This window comes from Phacochoerus africanus, chromosome 4, assembly GCF_016906955.1.
Source record: "Phacochoerus africanus isolate WHEZ1 chromosome 4, ROS_Pafr_v1, whole genome shotgun sequence".
Lineage (NCBI taxonomy): Eukaryota > Metazoa > Chordata > Mammalia > Artiodactyla > Suidae > Phacochoerus > Phacochoerus africanus.
The window spans coordinates 85,501,676-85,522,774 of record NC_062547.1 but is presented as its reverse complement, the minus strand read 5'-3'; the positions used below and the strand labels follow the sequence as shown (position 1 = coordinate 85,522,774).

At 43.8% G+C, this 21,099-nt stretch overlaps 1 protein-coding gene across 1 annotated transcript in view; it reads right to left on the bottom strand.

The window, feature by feature from the left end:
- The window catches only part of IQGAP2 (IQ motif containing GTPase activating protein 2), a 338,102-nt gene that overhangs the window by 170,021 nt on the left and 146,982 nt on the right, over positions 1-21,099 (bottom strand). Inside the window, 1 exon segment of the mRNA XM_047778139.1 lies at positions 328-484. Coding sequence (XP_047634095.1) covers positions 328-484 — 157 coding nt within the window.

The following is a 21,099-nucleotide window of genomic DNA, read 5'->3' as shown; positions in this document are numbered from 1 at the left end:
AACTGTGTTGGTGGTGAAAAAAGGAGGGGGAGAGAGCCCCCACTTTTGTATTTACTGGTGCTAATAAAATGACCTCCATGAAGCAATAACAGGGGTGGGGGTGGGGAAGCCCCACAAATCTGAGATCTCTCAGCCTCAGCCCAGAAACAGAAAAATGCTTTGCTTTAAAAACTGCTGCTGCCTCAGGAGTGATTAGTAACAGGCTTCAAAGCCTAAGGACACCTCCCCCTTTACTCCCTACAAAATCCTTATAGAAACACTAAAAGGAAAGGAAAGACCGGACTTTTGCTTTGAGCTAGAGGCCAAAACCCATTAGATCTCTGTTACCTTATAACGTGTTTGCTCCACATCATAGATCTTTTTCTCCGATACCATTTTGGGGGCAAAGAACTTGGCTAACTTTGCAAGGTAAACGCCGTTCCGGAGCCCTTCTTCCAGTTCAGTGGTTGGCGGCAATTCTTCAACTAAGCAGACTTCCATCCACCTAAAGGTGGGAAAAAAAAAAAAAAAAAAAAACCCTTCAAGTGACTCCAGTTGGTAACGTTGTACAAATGAAGAGACACAGAATTTTACGACCTGGGATGGAGATATTAACAAAGGCAGAAGGATGGGAAAGAGCTTTAGGGGTCCCAGATGGGAACAGAGAACTTTCTGGGTAGGACAAAGGATTCTGAATACGAGCTGAACAAGGGGACCTCAAGCCCAGAGGCACTGAACTCACTGTCACCCCGGAGCTGGCCAATTTCACCTTTAACTGAGTCTCTGCCAATTTTCTCTTGTGCCAAAGAGGAAAAAATCCACATCACATTTTGGATGGGTGGAATGAGTCTGGCTGACTTTACAGAGCAGAACAGTCCCCAGTTTATGAGCCTTTTGTGGAGGACATTCTTGTAGGGGTTACGCTGTGGGGAGAGTGTCATCTAAGGCACAGTAAAATCTGCAACCTGAAATGACTACCAGGAAATGTAAGAAAGCATGGAACAGGGACATCAAAATTCAGAAAGCGGATGCAGTCTTCTTTATTTTTATTTACTTACTTTTATTACTCAATGAATTTATTACATTTGTAGTTTTACAATGATCATCACAATCCAATTTTATAAGATTCCCATCCCACACCCCCAGCACATTCCTCCGCCCCCCCCACCGCCGAATGCAGTCTTCTTTACATAAGACATATTCCTTCTGCCAGTATCAGGGACTTATTACAACATGCTTACCTTTGGGGGAAGCTATTTACTGGGTTCTGAAAAAGTATCTTTTTTGGGGGAAAAAAAAGGATCAGATTAAGACTTAGGACACTGGGCCAGCATTGGAGAAAACAAAGCACCAAGGTCAATACTGGCTCAAGGACAGGCAGTGGGATGGGAGCCAGGCCAATTCATATTTCACAATGGTCTGCTGAGAATCTGCCCAGGGCGAAGAGGGTAATGCCATTGCTACCCATTCTTGAGGAACTCGTACCTAGTGTAGGACCCAAGGGGCAGGGGTGCGAGCTCTCACTAACCCACCACCGAATCCTCAACTATCACTGTGAGCTCCACCCCTATCTAGCCCATGCCCTTAGAGGATCTTAACACGCAACAGCGGCTGATCCTATCAACACTGGGCAGTCCGGGAAGCCCTGAAGTATCAATAACCGATCCTGATCCAAGCCCTGGATGCTGTAAAAGGTCTGAAGTGCTTGTGGCTCTGGACAACATCTTCCAAAAGCTCAAAAAGTCCCTCATCAGCACGGAGTATTTACTGATCACTTATGCAGGCAATGTGAAACATTGAGTATACGAGAAAAACATAAACAGAAGCTCTTCCTTCAAAGAGCATTAAATGTGGAGTTCTCATCGTGGTGCAGCGGAAACGAATCCGACTAGGAACCGTGAGGTTGAGGGATTGATCCCTGGCTTTGCTCAGCAGTTTAAGGATCCAGTGTTGCTGTGAGCTGTGACATAGGCAGGCAGCTACAGCTCCAATTCAACTCCTAGCCTGGGAACCTCCATATGCTGTGGGTGCAGCCCTAAAGAGACCAAAAACAAACAAACAAAAAAAGCATTAAATGTAACTGAGAAGGCAACACAGATGCATGGAAAATCCAGAGAGCCATGTAAGAGAGGCTATTACAGCCAATGCTACGGTTACGGCATAAGAAGGAAAAGTTTGGGGAAAAAGGGGGGGAGGGCACTGGAGTGAAAGGGAAAACAATGAGAAGGTGGTGGAATCTGGATTTGGTCTAAAAAGGGGGAGAGATATTTGGAAAGCAGGGGAAGCACTAGGAGCCAGGGAGCAGGACAGACTAACGACATCAAGGAAATGGAGCTGACACACGGGGCAAACCCAGAGGAGACTTTGGCCTTTGGGGTTCGTGGGGAGAAAGGAATGAGGCTGAGCAAAGACATGGACTCAGGTTCTGGAGGACCTGGTGCAAGAGGAGAAGTGATGCTATTTGTTGCCCCGGGAAGCCGGGAGCTCTTGGCAGCTTCACCACAGAGAAGTGACATGTGTGTTCACAGTGGTAATTAGGGGAAATTAATCTTGTGTGATGGATGCTCCCGAGACAAAGCGCTCCGCCAGCCTCTCCTATTGTGAGGAGCTAAGGGACAGGATTAGACAAGAAGAAATGGGAAGAGAGGAAAGCAGGAGACATTTCAAGGAAACCAAACAAGACTTGGTGACAGCTTAGAAGGTGGGGGCAGAGGGGTCAAAGGAAAGGATATTCCCAGCCAGGAGGAGGGGCCGAATGTGGAGGGAGCTCTCCCCACCAGGACTCAGCTTCCCACCTACTGTGTGACCCCAGGCATGTCCCCTAAGCCCTCTGTGCCTCCGTTTTCTTCTCTGTGAAAGGAGTAGGGGGTGAGCAGGATGGGTGATAAGATCCCTCCCAGCTTGAACAACCTAGGGGGGCTGGGGGCGGGGGGGCGCTGCAGAAACTGGGAGAACAAGGAACTGGTCAAATGAGATAATAAACTTGGCTTTCACATAACAAACACGAGATGAACAAGGGATATGTGGTTTACATGAGCCTTGCTTCAAATGAATACTAGAGGCTGGATATATTTTTACCAATTTGAGAAAGCAATAACAATGAAAATCAACAATAAAAATCTGGCCAAGTTAAAGCCACTGCACTGGACCAAGTTTCTAATCTAAATAAACTACAAATTACAGCATTATGCTAATTCACATTAAAACGCAATTGTTTTCAAGTAATGACCTTAATTACCTAGTTTGTCATGCTCTCTGGCTCCTAGTGCTCCCTCTGCTTTTTATACAATAATATGTAACTGCTTTATAATAACCCTATAATTGGATGCAGATTTGTGAAGGGTGGGGAGAGGGAAATTGACCATTGGTAGTAGGAACCCAGGGAGTTAAACTGACATTTGAGACCAAGGGAAAGGAAGCTAAAATAAAAACAACTCTATAGGGTATTTTAGATATGGGCTTATTTTTAAAAATATTATCACATTTATTGTTGTCTGCAATAGAGTATCTGTGCAGTTGGCTGAAAATACTGATTATTTCAAAAACGTAGGTTAATTACAGCCTACTTAAAATGTAGCCATTGCTCATACTTATGGCATCATGAAGTGCTCAAAGGCCAAGGCTATCTCTTCTTTCTTTTTATAATTCCTTTGTCCTAGAAATGTATTTAGAGATAATGAGTACCCAACAGATTGTTATTAAATGAAAGATTCTGACTGCTTAAGAAAAAAGTTTTCCAAGCATCACAATTACATCATAAAATATTTTAGGACATTGCCAAAGACTTTTAAATGTAACATTTTTGCAACATTAGGCATCAATGTTTCACTATCTCGAAAGTCAAAAGAAGATGCTATTATCATCAATGATAACTAGGGTTTATTAAGCACTATTTTATGCTAGAACCTGCACTTAATACTTTATGGGGGAGTTCCCGTCGTGGCGCAGCAGAATCGAATCTGACTAGGAACCATGAGGTTGCAGGTTGGATCCCTGGCCTCGCTCAGTGGGCTAAGGATCCGGTGCTGCCGTGAGCTGTGGTGTAGGTTGCAGATGTGGCTCGGATCCCGCGTTGCTGTGGCTGTGGTGTAGGCTGGTGACTGTAGCTCCGATTTGACTCCTAGCCTGTGAACCTCCATATGCTGTGGGTGCGTCTCTAAAAAAAGAGACCAAAAAATAAATAAATACTTATGGGGATTATCATTTAATCCTCAAGCTCACCCAGTAAGGAAAGGTACTATTGGAATTACCATTTGCAGATGTTAGCCAAGACCACACAATGGAATGGAAAGACATCAAACAGCTTCTCTGGGAATCCTCCTACACCTTTGGGGGAATGTTAATTGGGTGTAGCCACTACAGCCGACAGTGTGGAGGTTCCTCAAAAAACTAAAAATAGATGATCATATGATGCCATATGATCTAGTAATCCCACATCCAGGCATATATCCAGAAAATACTGTAATTCAGAAAAGATACCTGCATCCTTGTGTTCATAGCAGCACTAATTACAATAGCCAAGACATAGAAACAATCTAAATGTCCATGGACAGATGAGCAGATGAAGATATGGTACATATACATAATGGAATACTATTCAGCCATAAAAAGAATGAAATAATGCCATTTGCAAGAACATGGATGGAACTAGAGATTAAGTCAGTCAGACAAAGACAAATACCGTATGATGGCACTTATACGTGGAAGTTAAAATATGACACAAATGAACTTATCTACAAAACAGAAACATATTCACAGATACAGAGAAGAGACTTGTGGTTGCCAAGGTGGAAGGGGGTGGGAGTGGGGGGGGGGAGGAATGGGATTGGGAGTTTGGGGATTAGCAAACAAACTGTTATACACAGAATGGATAAACAAGTCCTACTGCATAACACAGGGAACTATATTCAAGATCCTGTGATAAACCATAATGGAAAAGAACATGAAAAAAGAATAACTGAATCACTTTGCTGTACAGCAGAAATTAACACATTGTAAATCAACTATACTTCAATAAAATTTAAAAAAAAAATTCTCAAGAGAGAGGAGAAGTTCCCATTGTGGCTCAGCAGTCATGAACCTGACTAATATCCATGAAGATGCGGGTTTGATCCCTAGCCTCGCCCACTGGGTTAAGGATCTGGTGTTGCCATGAGCTGTGGTGTAGATCACAGACACAGCTCAGATCCCACATTGCTGTGGCTCTGGCGTAGGCCAGCGACTACAGCTCCTATTCGATCCCTAGCCTGGGAACCCCCGTATGCCACAAGTTCAGCCCTAGAAAAGGCAAAAAGACAAAAAAAAAAAAAAGAGTAAATATCCTCGGGTTACCTTTATTCCCTTGGAACTTCTTTCTTGTCAGCCATCTACTTCGCAATGATATGTGATAAATGGCTTGGGCTGCGTCTTGTGGATGCTGATGCAAGTGGGCTCCAGGTATGCGGAGCTGAGAGTCTATCTAAATGGAGTCACCTCCTTGACAGCTCTGGCAAGATCCAAGACAGGATCTCAAAGAGTCTCCTCATAATACACTGCTTAGAAACATGTAAATTATTAGTCCACATGTGATTCATAAACATGGACTAATAGCAAGACCATTCTTCCAGAACAGGCAGTAAACTCTGCTGACAGAATAACCAAAAACGAGCTAGGCTGCTCTAACCGTATTAAAAAACCTCACAAGGAAGCGGGAACCATGATATGCCAACTCCTAAACTAGTACACAGTCATCACATGGCCTGAATTCCTCTGCATCTGTCTTTTTGTTTTGCTTTTTAGGTTTTTTCCTGGCTTTTTAGGGCTGCCCCCGCAGCATATGGAGGTTCCCAGGCTAGGGGTCTAATCGGAGCTACAGATACTAGCTCACGCCACAGCCCTAAGCGAGGCAGCATCCCAGCCATGTCTCTGAACTACACCATAGCTCACGGCAACACCAGATCCTTAATCTACTGAGCAAGGCCAGGGATCAAACCTGCAACCACATGCGTCATAGTCGGATTCATTTCCGCTGCACCAAGACAGGAACTCCTGGATCTGTTTTTCAAAAGTGTAAGGGCAGAGAACTGGAGCAAGAAACCAAATGGTTCATCCCTGGGGTAGGAGACAGCTGGGGGTGGCTGCTGGTCAGGGCCTGACTTTCCCAGCCCCTCGGTGTCTGTGTGGAGCTGAGCAGCTGGGACAGGAGCACAGAATGTGAAAGGAAATGGTGAGCACCACGCCTAGACCTGCCCCACGAAGGCTTCCCATGAGTGAGCCTCCCTCTCTCCCTCCCTCATATGCTGGCTGGATGCTAAAGCCCTTGGCAACCTTGAAAGAAAAGGTGAAGAACTCCCATCAGCCTGGGTCCCTGAGAAACTGTGTGGTCAAAGACCCCCTGTACCCCTTTATCCTCACCTTATGCTACTGAACCTTACATGAAAAAAGAACTAAACTTCTACTGCCAACCTCAACTTCAGTGGCTTATCTGGTATACAAGCTGCTGTGACCCAGCCAAAATTCCTTAAGTGTGATTTTTACAGTCTGGTGGGGTCAAACTTTCTGTAACAATCATACAACAGAAACAGCTGGCCTGATGTTCAAGAAGCCTGGCTCTGCAAGCACTAACTGGATGCCCTGGAACAGGCCGCTGAAAACCCTGAGCTGCATTTGAGTTCATGAGTCTCAAACTATAAATGGAATTCTGCATGACACTGTGTTATGATTTTGTTGTGTTGAGTAAGAGCTTTATTGAGAGAATTCACGCACCATCGATGCACCCATTTAAGATGTCCGACACACTGCTAAATACCAATGGATCACTGGAGAAATCAAAGAGGAAATTAAAAAATGCCTAGCAGCAAATGACAATGAAGATACGACACTCCAAAACCTATGGGATGGAGCAAAAGCCATTCTAAGAGGAAAGTTTATAGTAATAAAAGCCCACCTCAGGAAACAAGAAAAATCTCAAATAAACAAACTAACTTTACATCTAAAGCAGCTCGAGAGAGAAGAACAGACAAGACCTAAAGTTACTAGAAGGAAAGAAATCATAAAGATCAGAGCAGAAATCAATGAAATAGAAACAAAGAACACCATAGCAAAGATCAATGAAACGAAAAGCTGGTTCTTTGAAAAGATCACCAAAATTGATAAACCCCTAGCCAGACTTATCAAGCAAAAAAGAGAGAGAGGACTTAAGACGTCCGACACAAAGATTTTTAGCAAAGTCACAGGGTTATGAGACCATCACTTGTCAATTTTAGAGCAATTTCATCACTCCAATGAGAAACGCTGTAACTCATTAACAGTACAGCCAATTTACTCCCAAATTCCCAACCTACCAATCTACTTTCTGTCCTTAGATCTGCTTATTCAGGACATTCCACATAGATGGAGTCATACAATATGTGGTCATCTGTGGCCTTCTACCTTCTTTCTCTTTCTTTCTTTCCTTCCTTCTTTTTTTTTTTCCATCTTTTTAGGGCCACACCCATGGCATATGGAGGTTCCCAGGCTAGGAGTCAAATCAGAGCTACAGCTGCTGGCCTATGCCACAGCCACAGCCACAAAGGATCCGAGCCATGTCTGCGACCTAGACCACAGCTCACAGCCACACCAGATCCTAAGTGAGACCAGGGATTGAACCTATGTTCATGAACAGTAGTCAGATTCGTTTCCGCTGAGCCACGATGGGAACTCCCACTTACCATAATGTTTTCAAGGTTCATCTATGGTGTACAATGCCTTAGTGCTGCATTCCTTTTTACTACTGAGTAATATGTATTCCTTGTTCTTGCTGAGTAAATTTATCAGTTTATTGACATCTGGGTTTTTTCCCACCTTTTGGTTATCATGAATAATAATGCTGCCATAAACATTAGGGTACAAGTTTTTGGTTTCTGCTTGCTTTTTACAGCCACACCTGCAGCATATGGACATTCCCCAGTCAGGGGTGAAATCCAAGCTGCAGCTAGGACCTATGCAGCTTGTGGCAACGCTGGGATCCTCAACCCACAGGGATCAAACCCACATCCTCACAGAGACGTCAGCTCCTTAACCTGCTGAGCCCCAATGGGAACTCCTAGTGTGCAAGTTTTTGCATGGACGTATGTTCTCATTTCTCCTGGGTACATACCTAGAAGTAGAATTGCTGGCTCATAAAGTAACACTACGTTTAATCTTCTTAGGAACTTCCAGACTATTTTCCAAAGCAGCTGCAACATTTTACATTCTCACCAGCAGTGTGTATGGACTCTAATTTCCCCAGCTCCTTGCAAACACTCAGCTGTCTTTTTGATTAAAGCCATCTTCATAGATGCAAAGTAGCATCTCACTATGGTTTTGATTTTCTTTTTTTTTTATCTTTTGCCATTTCTTGGGCTGCTCCCTCAGCATGTGGAGGTTCCCAGGCTAGGGGTCTAATCGGAGCTATAGCTGCCAGCCTATGCCAGAGCCACAGCAACACAGGATCTGAGCCATGTCTGCGACCTACACCACAGCTCACGGCAATGCCAGATCGTCAACCCACTGAGCAAGGCCAGGGATCAAACCCGCAACCTCATGGTTCCTAGTCAGATTCGTTAACCACTGCGCCACGACGGGAACTCTCTGGTTTTGATTTTCATTTCTCTGATGGCTACTGATATTGAGCATCTTTTTATATGCTTATTGCCCATTTGTGTATTTTCTTTAGAGAAATGTCTTTCAAACCCACTGGTCATGTTTCAGTTGTCTTTTTTTAAATAATCCAGTTACAACAGTTTTTAATATTTGATATACAAATCTCTTATCAGATGTATGATTTGAAAATATTTCATTCTATATACTGTCTTTTCACTTTCTTGACAGTGTCTCTGGAAGTATACAAAGTTTTTAACTTTGACAAATTCCCATTTCTCTATTCTTTTCTTGCTTTTACTTTGGTGTTATGTTTAAGAAAATATGCTTCACTGATGGTCACAAATATTTACCTATGTTTTCTTCTAATATCCTTATAGTTTTAACTCTTACATTTAGATCTTTTATCCATTTTGAGTTATTTCATGTATATGGTGAGAGGTAAGGGTCCAAATTCTCTTCAATGTGGATATATAGTTGTCTCAGGACCATTTTTGAAAAGACTATACTTGACCCCATTAAGTTGCCATGGTACCCTTGTTGAAAATCAACTGACTGTAACCATGAAAAATTACTTCTAGACTTTCAATTCTAATCCACAGATCTATACATCTAAGATTTATGGGCAGATAGTACAAAAAGTATGCACACATGAAATAAAGCTAGAAAGACCTCATGTTATCAAAAGCCCACCTCTGGAGTTCCCTGGTGGCTCAGTGGGTTAAGGACTGCTGCGGCTTGGGTTGCTGCTGTGGCGAGAATCTGATCCCTGACCTAAGAGCTTTTATATGCTGCAGATGTGGCAAAAAAAAAAAACCCACAACGAACAAACCAAAAAAATCCTCAAATATGGTCTAAAACCCCACAGAAACAAAAAGCACAGTTGACCTGTGTCTCTTCCTGCTGTCCTCGCATTTACTGTTTCTCCCCCATTTCTCCTACTGAACCCCAACACCAAGCAATACCAACACGTGAACGTCTCATCCCAAACCAAAGGTGAAGCTATCTCGTATGACCATCTTTCTTCAAGGTTGCTGGAAAACTTCATCTTCTTCCGTCATTTTCCTCCTTCCTATTATTACTGCTTTCCCTTCTCTCTGCAGGAAAAATCTGTATCACTCAATAGGCACAGAGAAACAAAATGGAGGTAAAAGGAATTATCTATCATTCAAGCTGTCTCTTCTCAGTTTTTGTTTTGTTTTGTTTTTGTTTTTGTTTTTTTGCGTTATGATGGTTTCCATAAGTAGCTCTGTGTGTAAATGCACAAGGTCCGATCCAAGGGGGAAGGAGGGAGAGGAGACTGGGAAAAGGATGAAGTGGAGAGAAAGGTGAAATTTTTCTAATTTTAGGTTCAAGCCAAAAAGAAAAATAATTAATGTCATTTTGTCTTGCAAGAGACCAAACGCAGTAAACAAATCAAAAAAAAAAAAACAAAAACAAAAACAAAACAAAACCCAAAACCACCACCTCATAGCAATTTGGAGACAAAAGGACCATGCCATTGTGTTACTTTGTGTCTTACAGAGCATATGAAAGTTGTTTCGCTGAGGCATTTGCTATCTGGGTTGTTATTCAGGAAATCACCAGCTATAAATCTTGGTCTCTATCATCCAGGGCTGTATGGAATAAATGTCCCGAAAGTAGAACTGCGGGCCAAAAGTGTGTTTTTTCTGCACAAACCCTGTTTGAATGGAGTGCCCTGATCCATGAACTTTCAAGTGTTAGAAGTCAATTTCTCTCCCTCGATGTTTGGAAAATCAGCATATGAAATATTTCACAAAAGAATAAAAACAAAGACATGTTTTACATGTACAGTTTAACGGATCACCTTCTGTGCCAACAGGAAGTAAGGAAAACATAAGACGTTCAGACAAGATTAAGTTCTCCTGGTAAATCTTTTCCTTTACTGGAGGCTGATGTAAAGCTGTCGCCACAAGCTTGGAGAGGGTAATAAATTAGGACTATGAGATTCCCAGATACACACTACTGGATAGGACCTACTGTATAGCACAGGAACTGTATTCACTATCTCTCAATAACCTAGAATGGAAAAGAACCTGAAAAGCATATATACATATATATTCAATATATATATAATATTGAATCACTTTGCTATATACCCGAAACACTGTAAATCAACTCTACTCTAACTGAAAAAACAAACACCCCAAAGAGCTATCATCACGATTCTATCAGCCTTACTAGCTCAGGGGAACAGGGAGGTCCTTCTATTGAGCTTTGTGCCCAGTCATTAAAAATAAGTACATGTACCTGTCACCATGTTAACAGCATGACTCTATGGCTTGTAAAGTCAAGGAGGAACCATCATTAATGAATACACAAAATAAATTAACACATTAACACATCTGGAGTTCAGCCTGGATCACCCATGCTGTTGACAGTAAAATATACAAGTTGAGAGAGAAACTGACGAAGAAGTTGTTAAGCAAGAAGGAACCAGAACTTGAAGATGTGGATAATTTACAGCCTGTCAATATTTCGAAAAATGAGAAACCACGTTCTGGGGAGAACACATAGGGTGTAGCTGAACAAACACTGCCTGAAGTCTGTGACTCATGGATTTCATCAGCCATCTCAGCAAAAGGCAGGAATAGAGATAGGGTTATCTCAGCAGAAACACTGCCCATTTAGACAAAAGGGGACAGAGACAGGACAATAATGAAGGAAGGCTGTCAGACCTCTGGGACTCTAGGGGATGGACAATAGAGCTACCCAGTTAGCCATCAAGACAAGGCAGGAATCTGGAGTTCCTGTCGTGGCTCAGTGGTTAATGAATCCCACCAGGAACCATAAGGTTGCAGGTTCGATCCCTGGCCTTGCTCAGTGGGTTAAGGATCCTGTGTTGCTATGAGCTGTGGTGTAGGTTGCAGACACTGCTTGGATCCTGCATTGCTACAGCTCTGGCGTAGGCCACAGGCCAGCGGCTACAGCTCCCACTGGACCCCTAGCCTGGAAATCTCCTTGTGCCATGGGAGTGGCCCTAGAAAAGGCAAAAACACCAAAAAAAAAAAAAAAAAAGATAAGGCAAGAATGACTCCAAAGGTGACTCAGAGATTGAGAGGGCTGCTACTCCCAGCAGAATCCCAAGACTCTGTCTCCTCCTTGGTTTCAAAGGGAAAGGCTGTCTCTTCGGGTTTTAGTGAGCCAGGCTGCAGCCCCTGTGGGTCCCGAAGGCAGGGCCACCACCCTGGTAGGCCCAAAGAACAGAGCACCAAGCAGGTTAAAATTGAGTGGAATTTGCCCTAATATGTTTAGACCCATGACCTCTGTCTTTGTTCCAATTTCTCGTGTGTAGAATGAGAACGTCTATTGTCTGGCGGTCCCTCCATTGCAATTTGGAAGCATCTAACTTGCCTGGCTTTACGGGTTCACAACTGGAGAAGAATTTTTGCCTCAGGATCAACTGTATCTCAGGTGTCACTCACCCCTGATGTAGGGGATGCTTTGGTGAGATTTGTGATTTAGAGGTGATGCTAGAATGGGTTGAGAGTTGGGGGCTTCTGGGATGTAGATGAAAGCATTGTGTATATGAGAAGGACAGACATTTGGGGGCATCCTGGAGCAGATAATCAGAATTGTGTTCTCTTCATTTTTTTTTTTTTTTTTTGCTTTTTAGGGCCACACCATAGCATATGGACGTTCCCAGGCTAGGGGTTGAATCGGAGCTACAGCTGCTGGCCTACACCACAGCCACAGAAATGCCAGATCTTTAACCCACTGAGCAAGGCCAGGGATGGAACCTGCATCCTCATGGTTCCTACTTGGGTTCGTTAACCACCGAGCCACAAAGGGAAATTCCTCCCCTTCCAATTCTTACACTGAGTTCTAACTCCCAGTACATGAAAGTCTGACTGCATTCAGAGAAGAGGCCTTTAAGAGGAGATTAAGTTTAAATGAGGCCATAGCGTTTGGCCCTAATCCAATGGCTAGTATACTTAGAAGAAGAGGAGATTAGGAGAGAGAGACCCCAGGGCTGTGCACACACAGAGGGGAAGGCGGCCACTGGCAAGTCAGGGAGGGAGGCCTCAGAAGAAACCAAATCCACACACACCTTGGTCTTAGACCAAAGCCATGAGAAAAAACAATTGTTGTTTAAGCTACTTCATCTCTGGTATTTTGTTACAGCAGTCCAAGCAATGAATACACTAGCTAAAACATCACTCCCTACTAGCCCCTAAAATCCCCTCCTGCATTTTATTTCTCTTCATTGCATTTATTACTGTCTGGCAGATTATATCGTATTTATGTGTTTGACAGACTCGCCTGCTTAGAAGGTAAACTCGGTAAGAGCAGGGACCTGGTCTGTCTTTTGAGAGGCATACCTTGTGACGGTTCAAGGCACAAACTCTGGAGGCAGATGCCTGAGGTTGAACCTGAGCTCTGCCATTCACCAGCTGTGTGCCTTGGGGAGCTGACATCACTCATCTGTGGCTCAGTCACCTCATCTGTATACTGGGGATGATAACAGTACCGCCTCAGAAGGCTGTGGTGCCTCAATGAAAGAAAGCACGACAACAGTGCAGGGCCCAAAATAAACACCCTCCGAGGTAGATGTCACAACTGTTATTGCTCAGTGCTCTGTCCCAGGACCACTCTGCCCAATAGACAACCCAAGTCACTGTGGGCATCTCCAGCACTATTTGTTTGCTGTGCATACTTCCAAGGGGCAGAAACTAAGCCAGCATTATGCTATGTCAAACATGCCTTCTCCTCTCATGACAGCAGGTAGCCTCCCCTTAGCTAATCCAAGCCATCCCCACCCCTCTGGGCCCTGTCAATACACACACTCTATTACTGCCTTAAACAAGTTGTGGGCTTAACTGGTATTTGATAGGGACTCTCCAAATATTTGTATATGTTCCTGAGCCAGGTTTCTATTATAATGGAGCTCCCACAGTACCGATAACCACAAAGGATGACAGCTCACATTAGGTTACCAGCTTGCTTGGCACCCCGCAGGTACATGGCACTTGTTTGGATGTAATCATTCTCATGCACACCTGATGAGATCAGTATTATTCCTCATTAACAAGGACAGAAAGAGGCTCAGAGAGTTAAGTAAACTTGCTCCCTGTTACAAAGCTAATAAGCTGAGATTTCAATCCAGATCGTTACCTTCATAGCACGTGCCCAGCACCGTCCACTCGGCTCTGACCAACTGTCTAAGAAGAATGTGGTGAACTGGGCTTAAGCTCACTCCCTAGGAATGTTCCCTTCTTTTCTCTTTTTTGGGCTGCACCCATGGCATGGGGAAGTTCCAAGGCCAGGGATCAAACCTGCACCACAGCAGCGGTGACCACACTGGATCCTTAACCAATGAGCCACCAGGGAACTCCAAAAGGTTCCACTCTTAAATAGAAACTCACAGTGAAGCCTTCTCTGAAACTCAAGCAAGCTAATTCATATCTTCATAGATTGGCCTCCCAAAGCAGGGTGCTTTCATATAAGAAGAAGGGAAATACCCTCATTGGGACTGGCTGAAGAGGCTGCTGTCACTTTCGGAGCTGTCTGTGGGATGCAGCTGTGCACTGGACTTTGGGTTCCCAAAAATCCAGCTTCAAACTTGGTTCTGCAAGTCATTATTCGTGATGACCTTGGTGTGCGACCATCTCCCTCAGCCTCAGTTTCCCTCTTCAGAAAAGTGGGTACAGCACTGGCTCCCTCACAGAGCTGTCACGAGAACTCAAACAGGTACCCACTGTGGAGTTACCTGGCAGAAAGTACTCAGCATGCAACAGATGTTGAAGAAAAAAAAACACTGACAAAGCACAAGAAAAAGGAGGTAAGCAGGTGAGCATCAGTTTATTTTATTTTATTTTTCGTCTTTTTAGGGCCACACCCACAGCCTATGGAAGTTCCCAGGCTAGGGGTCGAATTGGAGCTGTAGCTGCCAGCCTACACCACAGCCACAGCAACACAGGATCTGAGCTGTGTCTGCGACCTACAGGCAACACCTGATCTTTAACCCACTGAGCGAGGCCAGGGATTGAACCAGCGTCCTCATGGATACTAGTTGGGTTCATTACCACTGAGCCACAATGGGAACTCCAAAGAGCATCAGTTTAATGTGTGATGTTTCAAAGGCTCTATGAGATGCCATGTGCTCTCCAAGGAGCATCCTTCCTGGCCATGCTGACTTAAACATGTAAGATGCAAAGTCCTCTGGATGGAGACTGCCAGTGCCTATGACACCTTGAAGCAAAACCAGCAGACCACAGGGCCTCGGAGAACTGAACTCCAAAACTGGACTATCTCCCTGGCTTCCTTAGAACTCGCTATAGGTGAGCTAAGGCTGCAATGGGCATCTGCAGGGCAAAGTACTTTCCATTTTGCAAGGTGACCATGACCTAGGAGCAGAGGAAAAGCAAAGAAAGAACCAGAAGTACTCGGCAGCAATTTCCTGGCAAATCAACACTCCGAGGCTTCCACACAAATATTAGCCTAAGTAACAACTGAAGACGTGCTGAAGCAGATTCTCTTTCCTGGGTTTGGTTGCATTGTACACATGATCTAACCACAAAATAATCACTGTTCTTGCACGTTTAAGCATTTATTTGCCTCAACATAGGCAGGAAAATGAAAGCTGCAAGCCTAATAAGATCATTGTCAGCTTAGCTCATGTGCCACGCTCCTCCTTCCTACCCCCAACTCTCCTTTTCACAGCTTTTCCTACTTAAGCAGATGTTCAATAAAGGATCATTAAATAATAGACATTGTAGAACACCAAGAGAACGACACAGCTACACCCAGGACAAATTTCAAAATATAAAACAAATGTAACAGCATGGTCCTACTGTATAGCACAGAGAACTATATTTAATATCCTATGATAAACCATATTGGTAAAGAATATTTAAATGTATATATAGGTACAAATGAATATATATAATGGTACAAATGAATCATTCTGCTGCACAGCAGAAAATTAACATTGTAAATCAACTATATTTCAATACAAAAAATTAAAAAAAAAATTAAAAACCTATCACAACCGGAAAAGAAAAAAAAGAACTAATTGGCCAAAACTGTATCTAGTATGATTTCTTTCCTTCTCTTATTTCCTTTAAACTATAGATATCTTTTTTTTTTTTTCTTTGTCTTTTCTAGGGCTGCACCCATGGCATATGGAGGTTCCCAGGCTAGGGCTCTAATCGGAGCTGTAGCCACCGGCCTACACCAGAGCCACAGCAATATGGGATCGGAGCCACGTCTGTGACCTACACCACAGCTCACGGCAACGCCGGATCCTTAACCCACTGAGCAAGGCCAGGGATCGAACCTGCAACCTCAGGGTTCCTAGTCAGATTCGTTAACCACTGGGCCGCAATTGGAACTCCTAAACTATAGGTATCTTATATCCAAAGTTAATCCTTTTCTGACGATGCAGAAGAAGACAGATATGAAGACTGGCTCTTCTAGAGCCTAAAAGATCAAAAAAGAGTGGCTTTCACAGTAGCCTAGTACAGCATGAGAAGACACTACTGACTGTAAGAGATGTCATTTCAGTACCATATCAGGAACTCCTTCCTCCCCCCGCCGCATCCTTTGCCCAGCCCTTGATTTCCCCCACCCCCCACTAGCAGCTGTACCAAGGAAGTGACAAACGGGAACTCACTAGATGCCATCAATCATTGTCATGAAGAAGAGAACGAAAGGAATCCAACATATGTTTTCGCAAATGCCTGCGTCCCTCCACTCCCACTCCTCCTCGTCACTGGCACACGGATCTTTTTAAGCAGCCAGCCACTTTTTCAGAGCCCTTCCATGGAAATGGATGGAGGTTAGTAGAAGCATCCCAAGTACCATCCTTTTTCCTGTGTACACCTGTATTTACAGGTCACAGTTCACACGCTCTGCAGGCGAGGCTGAGGCAGGGCTTCACACCAACTGGCTACAGTCGATCCCCACTACAAAGAGCGGAAGGACCAATGATGAAAGCCGCAGAGTGCTCCTGCCAGGAGGGATGGAGGATGAGACAGGATGCGTGATACAGGTAGCAGATGGCTCTCCCCAATGTTCTCAAGTCAGAGAACCTGGAGTTCCTTATTTCTCTGCTGACCACCATGACACTTGATAAATCAATTGCTATGGCAACAGCTCTAAGAATAACACTCTAAAAATAAAAGGATGTTTTAAACGGAGGACAGACACTTGCATGCATTCCTGGGAACCGAGAGGCAGAATGTGGCAACCTGCATCACAAGCCAAAGAACAATTTTTTTTCTTTGACTCTATAATCCCCTACTATTCTGGCTCAACAATAGAAAAGAACAAAAGTTATAATCAAAGACCAACTGTATGCATGAGAATAGTAATTGCAGTGATGCTAAAAACTAAGCAACTAAAAAGTTGTTTCACAAAAGAGATTGTGAAGTTATGGAACATAATATAGATGAAACACAAATTTACGATGACAATTTTGCAAAAAGGAAGGATGTTGACCTAGTAAAGTGAATAAACAATGATACAAAATGCATGTGCTTTTTGTTATGTCAGGTATGTCTGCATATGAAATATTTAGAAAGCTGATATACTAGGTTGGTGCAATTCTATGGTTCTCTAATTTTTTTGAAATGTTTGTGCTCAAAAAAAATTAAGACAAAAGAAAAATTGGGGTAAACGTCACTGCAACTGCTTCCACTGTTTTCCAAATCTCAGTTCTGTCACATAAGAATAGGTAGCAACAAAGCAAACACACATCCAGCAATAAGGATGGAACATGCAGAGCCTAAGGCGGAAAACTAAGAAACAGAGGTAGACACACAATGTGCACAAATTAAACACACATACACACAAGAAGAGATACATTACAAGAATACATGCAGGCTTAAATGATACACTTTATACATATCCCACTGGTCGCCTATGAGAGGGAGGGGACTAGGGAAAAAAGGAAGTAAGTTTTAGGGGGCCAGCATAAACCACAGGCTACCCTGTGACGAGTGAGACCGTGTCCCATAACCTGAAAAGTGTGATTGCTCAACCCCTGTACCCGAGGCCCTCAAAGCTGGACCAGTCATGGTGTGAAGAGTGTAAACTGATACAATTTCAGGCCTTAAGACATTTCCTCTCTAGAACACATCCCACCTCCCAAACAGTAGTTGCTTTATTTGACAGCCATTTTTTCCCATCCCAGGTTCTAATTTTCCTTCTGTTTTCCAAAAGATTAAAAGACTGCAGGAGGAGTTTCCTGGTGGCCTCGCGGTTAAGGATCCAGTGTTGTCACTGCTGTGGCTCGGGTTCACTCCTGGCTCGGGAACTTCTGCATGTCGCCGCTGTGGCCAAAATAAAAGACTGCAGGAAATCATTATTACTGAAAGAAGATTTAATCATATTGCTAACTGTATACACAATTTTGTTACATAATTGTGTAACAATGGTAGAGTAATGTGTGTGTATAATTATAAACATAGTAAAATAACCATATGTAACTACTCAGAAATGGTCTCTTATAAGCTACAAAATAAACCAGCAAGAGTGGCTCCATCTGGGAGTGGAACTGAGTGAGAAAAAGACCTAATTTCCATCATGTATTCTCTTTCTGGGACCTCGAAAATTTTGTCCTGTTTGTGTCTTTTCCTCATTTATCTAATAGTTTATTCATTTGGCCCCTCAGGTTTTAGGAGTTTTTGTATATTAGAGATGTTGGCCCTTTGTGATATAAATTTTCTAGCAGTTTTTTTGTTATTTGCTAGCTTTGCCTTTGATATGACCAAATAAAAAATTCAAAGCACCTACTTGAGCAGACATTCATTCTGTAGCTATAACATGACAAAAGAAGCTTAAGGAGAAAACGCTGCAACTATACCAGAACCAGCAAGCCAACCCAGTCCTCCTCTCTCAACTGGGTTTCCTACTGGTTTCCTTTCCACCCAGATCCTGCTGACCCGGCTAAACCAGGAGCAGCTCACCAGATGGCAGCATCAGCTGCGGTGCTGGCTGGACTTTCTTGAATGTGTATGTAGGTTAGTAATGTATCAGGGCCCTACCACCCAGAACATGTTCCCAGGACCAAAGGCAGCTGGCGACTGCTGTCTCTGTCAAACTGGCCCCATCCTTGAGTCTCTACACTTCTTGGCTCTGAGAAGTAGAGATGCCCTGGTGATCTAAAGGCAGGGAGACCCTGGGGACTTCAGAACCCTTACATCTTATCAAACAAGGTGTTGTTCAGGAGTTTTTTCAACTAAGGTTCTTTTCTTACAAGTCAGTTCCTGTACTGTCTGTTAGAGCAGCTAGAAAGCAGTGCCTGTGGCACCAACCCCGACAGCATGTTCGGGCACTGGGCACCATACATACCATCCACAGTGACTTCTCACTAAGAAAGCCTTTGTGATGTGTAAGAGTTTCCAGCCAGATAATTAAGTACCATTTCACTAGTCTAACAATTTCATCATTGTTCTGTACTGAAATTGACATCTGAAATAGAGACCACCTTTTTCTGTGGCAAACGCTTACAGAGCGGGGCGGGGATGCAGGTCCATAGAGATAATGAGCAATCTTGTCCCATCTACCTGGGGTGGGGGTGGGGTGGGGGTGGGAGTGGGGGCGGGGAGCGACAGACAAGTGGAGCTTTTAGGGGGAAAGGACAAGAAGCAGCTGGAGAATAAACCTCAGTGAAGTAAGAAAGTCAAAATTCAAACTCTATAGCTGAATATGATGTCCAGGTAGGAAAAAGTAGACAGACTGGGAAAGAGTGATGGACATGAAAAGAAACCTTCTGAAAAGCAGGAGATACACGCCAGGGTTCCCCTCTCTGGTAGGAAGCACAAATCATCCTGACTAACTGAGCGACCAACAACAAGGATTCCAGCTGCGCTGCCTGGACAACAGGCCTAGAGTGTGTCAGAGAAGGAACCTAGAGAGTGGAGGCAGGGAGGCAAGTCAGCTTAAACCACCTCAATGCATCTTCAGATTCTTCCACCGCCACCATCAAGTTCACTTAAGTGTCTCACCTCCGTGCAGTCATCAGCGACAACACAGACAGAGAGACAGGCTGCAAACCACAAGGAGAGTCACACAAAGGTTTTAGGCAATAGGAGCTGGTTATAAGAGAAGACTATTACACCCCGACATTCTTAGGTTTCAGGAAACGTGGCTTGACGGACAGTATAAGCCAACTCTGTGCAATAACAAATCATGCAGCGAGGGTGTTCTGGGGCTGGCTTGGGTTTCACACCGCCTTCTTTTCATGGCAGCAAGGCAGCCTCATCTAGCACCTTCCAGTACTGATTATCTGTGAGAAGCCCATCACAGGATCTGAAGCCGACTGGTTATCATCTTTACAATCTAATGGCTACAGACATCGCTAGCTGTATTTCCAGACCACGACATCAACTGTCTTGAGCCCTGATTCTAGCATATCTCAGAATATAACACACAAATATAAATCGAGCCCCTGTGGAGGTGAAAAGCCGATTTTCTGATATGATCACGAGGAGGCAAGAACAACAAGCTGTGACTCAGAATTAGAGGACAACATATGCAAGAAAGGCGGGTGCTTTATGCACATCTAGAAACATAATTTCAAAGAGTTGCAGACAAGAAGAAACACTCCCAGGTAAAGGGACAGTTAACCAGCAGGGACCAATCCATTGGCAGGACCTATCCCCAAGGGGCTTGAGGCATGCAAGGATAGATAACAGGGAGATTGCAGAATTCACTGGAGGGCGGGGTGCGGGGTTGGGGAGGCATCCTTGGAGATATTAAGTATCGAGGTAGAGCAGAAGCATTAGTCACTTCTAATCATGTAAATTATTAACATAAACTGGAAGACATCCAGCCCAACTTTAGCCTCAGGAAGTCCACTCTAGCAGGGCTTGTGAACAGATGCCTGCAGGAATGAGGCAGGTAAGGCCAAGGGCCAAGGCTGGCTGAGGGGTGCTGTGAGCCATTTGCTGCTCTGTGGGAACACAGACCGTGGGGACCCTACCTGCAAGATTTCCTCTAGATTGTGGACTTTCCTTGCATGTGTATGTTTATTCTTCTATGAATATTTATAATCATATACCATAATTCTATATTGTTTGGCTTATTATATAAGCATTTCTTGGAATATTAAAAATTATTTGCAAATAACATTGTACATGGATGTAAAATACCTCATCATGCAACCATACTATAATTTTAACTATCCCTCCATTACTGAATATTTAGTTTGTTTCCAAATTTTCTCCATTATGAATAATACTACAATGATTATCTTTGCGCCTAGAGATTTTTTTTTTGTCTTTTTTTTGTTGTTGTTGTTGTTGTTGCTATTTCTTGGGTCGCTCCCTCGGCATATGGGAGGTTCCCAGGCTAGGGGTTGAATCGGAGCTGTAGCCACTGGCCTACACCAGAGCCACAGCAACGCGGGATCCAAGCCTCGTCTGCAACCTACACCACAGCTCAGGGCAACGCCGGATCGTTAACCCACTGAGCAAGGGCAGGGACCGAACCCGCAACCTCATGGTTCCTAGTCGGATTCGTTAACCACTGCGCCACGACGGGAACTCCCACGCC